At 37.4% G+C, this 6,835-nt stretch overlaps 1 protein-coding gene across 5 annotated transcripts; it reads right to left on the bottom strand.

Moving 5' to 3' along the window:
- Positions 1-510: 510 nt before the first annotated feature.
- LOC113082833 (sterile alpha motif domain-containing protein 3-like) lies at positions 511-5,507 on the bottom strand. Of its 5 annotated transcripts, none has more exons than XM_026254264.1 (10): positions 5,406-5,507; positions 5,160-5,313; positions 4,012-4,192; positions 3,292-3,450; positions 3,111-3,198; positions 2,867-3,022; positions 1,478-1,684; positions 1,198-1,372; positions 1,014-1,093; positions 511-838 (listed from the first exon to the last, which is right to left on the bottom strand). In XM_026254264.1, exons 2-10 carry the CDS (start codon positions 5,251-5,253, stop codon positions 542-544), a joined length of 1,437 nt encoding a protein of 478 aa, XP_026110049.1. In that variant the 5' UTR covers positions 5,254-5,313; positions 5,406-5,507; the 3' UTR covers positions 511-541. The 5 variants fall into 5 exon arrangements, with proteins under 5 accessions (XP_026110049.1, XP_026110052.1, XP_026110051.1 ...); XM_026254267.1 differs by having other exon boundaries at positions 1,198-1,366; XM_026254266.1 differs by having other exon boundaries at positions 1,478-1,681.
- Positions 5,508-6,835: the final 1,328 nt, after the last annotated feature.

The following is a 6,835-nucleotide window of genomic DNA, read 5'->3' as shown; positions in this document are numbered from 1 at the left end:
AAGTCTGGGGACTGTAGCACTTCTTGAAGTTCTGGACATGCTGCAAGATCAAAGCCATTTTTTTCTAGATGATATGCAAGAAATTCATCATAGTTCTCTTTGAAAAAACTAAACAGGAAATTAACATCATCCAAAATTTCTTGCTGTACTGACTGAGGCAAGTGATTTTTTTCTCTGCATTTCAATGTGAAGGCAAAAAGGTTCTCTCTAAATTGCTGCAACAGCTCATTCATGTTTGGGGGCGCTGAAAAAGCAACATCAGTAGTACATTCTTTCTCAACCTCCTCAAGCAGAGGCAGAGGGTCAGTAGTCGTAGTAGTAGTCTGTTGTAACACCGTATTTTTATGCTTTCGGTAAACATGACATCTAAAGGACGCATACTTCGTGAATGATCTCTGACAGTCATTAAGACCACAAGTTATTGAAAAATTTGCCTCATGTGCATGAATGAGACCAATGTGCTGGATTAATTTGATGATTGTAAATGTTCTTCGAGAACATTTAGGGCAATTGAAGAGGCAGGGCATTTTTGCTGATGTTACTATAAGAGATTAATTATTCTGGTAACTGGGGTAGGTAGAGGCTTGTCACCATCCACAGTAAGTTTCAAAACATACCGCTGAAGAAACACCAGGGTGTTCTTCAGGTGGGATGGATATGTCAAATTGAAGACAAAATAAGCACAAAATGCTGCAAGAGCCCCTTCATCCACACCGTTTGCCTGGCAGATTTCGATCCCATCAACTTTGATGACTGCAGTGACTCTTCTTGTAAACACAGTTTTCCAGTCAGTGGTCTCCTGTACTTGAACAGTAGGATATGGTGAGGATGGTTCACTCTAAATGACAAAGCACAAAACAGATTCTGTATCAGTAAAATTTTCTCAGCAGTTGACTTATCTGATGGAGAGAAAATTGACATGCATAAAGACTAAGATAATTAATATTCACTCATTTGCATTTTGCCAAAATACAGTTTAAGGATTGCACAGAAATTTAAAACTATATACGCACCTCTCCAAGCACAATGAAATGTTCAAGTTTCTCTCTGAACAAGGCTGGCAACATGAGAAGTGCTGCTTTAAAATCAATTCCTGGAACATAAAATGTGATACACAAACAAATATGTAAAAATCTATCAAAGGCAAGAATTTAATAGGCTTAATAAAGTGCTAAATAAAGTTTAGGAGTCAATTACCAAGATGGTCTTCACAGAGAGATTCTTCTCTAGCTTCTTTGTGCAGCTTTGCTAGAGGGGATTTCCCTTGAGCGAGCCGTAGCACGCTGGATGTAATGTGTCCAAAATGTTCTCGAAAATGGCGGCTCAGTTGAACACATTTATACAGGAAACCAATTTCTTGATAAAGCTGCAGTTAATTGAAAGACAAGCATAAGTAAATCAGAGAATTTTATACAGTTTTAGTGTGTTACATGTTATTTAGATTTTGTAATTTCATAATTATAATTTGCACACTAACCCCTGATGGACTCTTCAAGAATGGATATTTGTTGACGACATCTTCAACAGTCATACCACTAGTAATCTCCTGCCGCCTCCAGGCAAAGGTCCTCCTCATTCGATCTTCAACAATATGAGTCTCTGGCTGTGTCCTTCTATATTGGTCCTGCAGGACTTTCACATGTCCCTCTATTGATGTAGCATCCTCTCCAACAGCATTAATCTCCTTGTGCATAGACAAAAATAAAACAGAGAATTTTATTTCTAGAGATGCACCGAAAATTCTGTGCTGAAAATTATTGGCCAAAAATGGCATTTTCATTTTTTGGCCAAAAGAGAAAAATGGCCAAAAATATGAGCTGAACATGTACACAGGTTTCACTCTCTGTCTAGCTGCTGTCACCGAATGGTGTGATGCTCCGCTCAATATTTTGCTCCATAAAAATGTGATCCACTTGTGAATCGCTCCAACGAAATAACACACTGACAGGAAATTTCTGTGCATCTAGAATTTTTCTATTTTGGCCAAGAACTTTTATTTTGGTGCATTCCTAGTTATTTCTCATTTTAGGCAGGAGAATAATGAAAATTTTTGCATCTTGTCACTTAAAGGGTTAGTTCACCCAAAAATGAAAATTGTCATTAATGACTCACCCTCATGTCATTCCAAACCCGTAACACCTCCGTTCATCTTCAGAACACAGTTTAAGATATTTTAGATTTAGTCCGAGAGCTCTCAGTCCCTCCATTGAAGCTGTGTGTACGGTCTACTGTCCATGTCCAGAAAGGTAAGAAAAGCATCATCAAAGTAGTCCATGTGACATCAGAGGGTCGGTAAATTTTTTTTGAAGCATCGAAAATACATTTTGGTCCAAAAATAACGACTTTATTCAGCATTGTCTTCTCTTCAGGGTCCGTTGTGAGCGCGTTCACGCCGCTGTTGACGTGTTTTCTGGTGCACCCAATAACAAAGAAAACATGTCAGCAGCGTCATACGTCAACTGTCACAGCAGTCAGTCACACTCACAACAGACCCGGAAGAGAAGAGAATCCTGAATAAAAGTCGTCGTTTTTGCTATTTTTGACCAAAATGTATTTTCGATGCTTCAGAATATTCTAACTGACCCTCTGATGTCACATGGACTACTTTGATTATGTTTGTCTTACCTTTCTGGACATGGACAGTAGACCGTACACACAGCTTCAATGGAGGGACTGAGAGCTTTCGGACTAAATCTAAAATATCTTAAACTGTGTTCTGAAGATGAACGGAGGTGTTACGGGTTTGGAACGACATGAGGGTGAGTCATTAATGACATAATTTTCATTTTTCATTAACCCTTTAATTTGAGAACAATACACTGGTAACAAGTGTAAAAATATTAATATTATAAAAATATGCTCTCACCAAAGGCCTTGTAATTTCTTTGCAACTGCTTTCTTCAGGTTGCAGAGACTTTTTTGAATGACCAAACTTCTGTTTAAGTCTTTTCACTTCTTCAACTTCAGCCAAAGGTGTCCGCTCAAATTTAAACTTGCGTTTCAGAGACATGTGCCAAGTGTGCTATAAAAAAGAAAAGTAGTTTCACAAAATAAACTCCATTTAACCAAGAACCAAAAGTAGAACATTAAAAGGTAAACCAGCTACTTACATATCCATTGCCCTCTTTGTCTTTTAAAAAGGGATACCTCAGAGTCAGGGCCTTAGCCACTTGAACATACTCTTCTGTAGTTGGATACCTACAAAAATATTTTAAACACACGAGTGTAGCATTAAATGTTGTATAAAATGGAATGTAAGCAATTAAAAAAGGTATAGGTAATGAGAAATACATTTTGTACTGAGCCATGCTTTCATACAACGTTCTAATAATTTTGTTTCGGTCTGATGACGTTAGTCTGCATTCTTTTCGGTCCAATTTGGCCTGAACATCAAATGGAAACTTCGGAACTTCAAAAAATGCAGGGAAAGCTGTTGATGGGCTGATATTACTATTGGCAAAAGAGAAAGTAATATTTAGACATTGCAGAGTTGCAGTTATACATAAAATAGCACAAATACGGTAAAGTAACGGTTTCAGTACTGAAAAGACAAATAATTAAATTAACAAACAAAAACACTAACTTCAGAATTTTACCAAGTTTTATTTAAAATATGTGCCATACCCATTACTTGATCATCTTAGTTGTCAATTCATACACTGTGGTAACCTAATAAATAATTATATAGTAAACATAAATAGTGATGCACCAAAAATGCTGGGCACACTGAGCGGAGACTGTACACTCTCCATGTCAAAGCTCCTGTTATCTTATCTGCTCAAGTTGTATTTTCTGTTGATATTTTTGACAAAGAAAATGGCAGAAATTTTAGAGCACCTCTAATGCTCTACATTGTTGCAAATGCAAGAAATTAATAAACTAAGCACTAGTAAAAGTACAGCAAAGCAAAATGTAGAGAAGCATGCATGGGAAATAACCTAGCTACTTTTAAGATTTGCTTTAAGAATAGCTCTCTGAAACAAATGAAATATTATTAAACAGCACAATTACCTTGCTCCAGCTCTTGACTGGCTTTCTACAGGCACAGGTTCAAGAGTTAATGTCACTGTCTCCTTCATCTGCTGAACAAATCGATGAAATTTTGCTTGTTTTTTAAATGATCCCTCAAAGAGGAATGAAATCATTGACTCAGTCAGTCCGATGTCAACAGTCTCTCCATCCACATCATTGTCTATAACATAAAAAAGAAGAAAAGTATCATTTAATTACCCATCAAACTGAAGCATGTACTAAACCAGTGTTTTTGAAGCTTTTCCTATTAATGTTAATTGGACAAGAAATCAAATACACTGCTGGATAAAAAAAAAAATGTATATTCTATATATTAAGTATGAGTAAAAACACAATGCATTAGTCTCCAACCCTGCTCCTGGAGAGCTACTGTCCTGCAGATTTCAGCTCCAACCCCAATCAAACACACCTGAAGCAGCTAATCAAGGTGTTCAGGAATAACGTTACTTGATAATTACAGACAGGTGTGTTGGAGCAGGGCTGGAACTGAAGTCTGCAGGACGGTAACTGTTAGCTCTCCAGGAGCAGGGTTGGAGATCCCTGCATTAGAGTGTTCAGCGCTTAATCCATGATGTTCACGTTCCCTCATTTGGGATATGAATAAAAAGACTGCAGAAAAATAAAATCTCTCCGTGAACACACGTTACCGAAAAAAAAAAACTACAGGAGACGAATTTACATTTTAAAAGTGAGAGAGACACCTCCCCCGCTTACAAACATCTGAAATTAACGTTACTCTCATGTTTGTAACGAATAACGCTCGAATGCTGTCCTTTTACTTAATTAATCACTTGCTTTGCAGTATCTAACGTTACACAAAATGTCTGTGTGATAAGGAGTGCGTTGGGCAACTCTCCTGCTGCCCATTACAAAATGTCGTCATACTCGCAAAGGCGGTAAAATTTGCCTCAAAATGTAAAACGTCAATCACTAAGTAGCTAACGTTACCGTACAAATGGTAATATTGCAAATATATTCCGTAGTGGCCATAGTTATTATTATTTAAGCAACAAGGTATGAGAGGCGGATAAAAAAAAAGATCACGGATATCACCAGGAAAATCTTCAAGTAACGTTAACTTAAACACTTCAAACTTTTAAAAAATGTAACAGCATAACGCTACTCACCTTCAAACTTTTTCCTCTCCTCTTCAGTGACTTCGATACCAAATTGTATTAACTCCTTTATTAAGTTAGCTGTAGACATTCTAGTCAGCTCCATCCTGCAGGCCAACGAACGTTAACTTAAACCAGCCAGTCTGACGCAAGCATTTTTAGCGGGCTAGAGCAGGGGAACATCAAGTTCAACAAAATTAACCGAACATGGCGTCCCACGTGTATAAATAAGATTATATAACATTATTCTGCATTTACCTGAGAAATATTAACTCCAAAACAGACTCCGCGTTGAAAACCGTGCGAGGTTCCGTCAGAGCACGCCCGCATCAATCGCAATCGCAAACTGAACAACTCAAGCCAAGCAGGGTTGCCAGGTTCCAGAAATATTTCCAGCCCAATAACAACTCAAAACCCGCCCAAATGGAATAAAAACTAGCCCAATTTTTCAGTGTCCAATCAGATTAGACAACGCCTGAATTCCCACAAAGGGCCTTAAAATAAATTTATATAATTTTAAGTTTAAAGTATTCGCCTCTTGTCTTACCCAAATTCTTAATATCACACAATGTTTTTTTTTATTTTTATTTATACACAAACTCATATAATAAAGGTCAAATAAGAACACATCCTCTCTGATTTTTTCTGACCCTAGTCAGAAGTACTAAATTTCTTCCACCATACTTCCTAAGTGGTCAACAGTTAAAGTGCTTGAGTGACAAGCAACAAGGGCAGCCAGCTTCAACTCCGCCTCTTTCACAGGTGAATTATTTCTTAGAAAGGAACTGCCTGTGTCAAATAATGTTCTGGCATTTGAGAAAGGAGCTGCATTTTTTTATGTTTTTCAGTCGCAGCATGAGCTACCAGATCACTGTGGTGAGCTCTTACTTCACATTTGCAATATTTGCAGAACGCTTTTGTATCATCATTTGGAACACTTCGAATCCACTCCTTTAATCCTTTCTCTGTCTCCCATTCTTTGCGATACTTCTTTCCATACTTTCCCCATTTACCTGATATTTAAGAATGCTGCTTGTTCATCCACAGACAACCGAACCAACGCTTCTGACTACAACGCTCTCATGATGTGAGTGACGTGATGATGATGCTTGATTTGTGATGTCAAAGCACATGTGGCGTGCGCGCCTACTCGCATCTCGCGAGAAGCAGCGTTTGTTGCCAAGTGTTCATTCCCAGGAAAAACACTCACTTATAAAAGGTTCACTTTTATCTTTGACCACAATTATTATTTTTTTTTTTTGCGGCCACGGTACATTATAAATGTAGCCCAAAAAACCGCAACCCGCAACTCCGTATTTTTTCCCGCAACTCCTTTTCTAAAATAGCCCAATTGTGCGGGAAAACCGCCACCCTGGCAACCATGAAGCCAAGCGAGGGAAATTTTCTTAAAGCGACATCAACGGTAACGTCTGCATGAGCACGTTTCGAATATAATTACTTGAGTATAATTAAATCTTGCCATTCCGCATTGTCCTTATTCAAAATGTCATTCAGAGTCTTAAAAATTTAATAATTCAAAGGTCAAAATTTAAAAGTTTTAAATTAATAAAAATACATTTAATAAAAAAAGCTTTTCTGACTACTATAATATTACAACAACAACAACAACAACAACAAAAAACCTTAACAGTTATTCAAAAGATTTAATTTAATAATTTCATTAGCTT

Source organism: Carassius auratus, unplaced genomic scaffold (genome assembly GCF_003368295.1).
Source record: "Carassius auratus strain Wakin unplaced genomic scaffold, ASM336829v1 scaf_tig00036995, whole genome shotgun sequence".
NCBI lineage: Eukaryota > Metazoa > Chordata > Actinopteri > Cypriniformes > Cyprinidae > Carassius > Carassius auratus.
Note: the sequence above shows the minus strand (reverse complement) of the source record. Positions and strands in the feature narration are given on the sequence as shown.

Excerpts from the sequence above, each read along its gene's own strand:
- LOC113082833 (XM_026254265.1), bottom strand. The coding sequence starts at position 5,253 with ATGGAGCTGACTAGAATGTCTACAGCTAACTTAATAAAGGAGTTAATA. Across the intron at positions 3,199-3,291 it reads AGCATGGCTCAGTACAAAAT|GTATCCAACTACAGAAGAGT; the intron begins GTATTTCTCATT and ends ATATTTTTGTAG. Across the intron at positions 1,373-1,477 it reads TCTTGAAGAGTCCATCAGGG|CTGCAGCTTTATCAAGAAAT; the intron begins GTTAGTGTGCAA and ends TCTTTCAATTAA.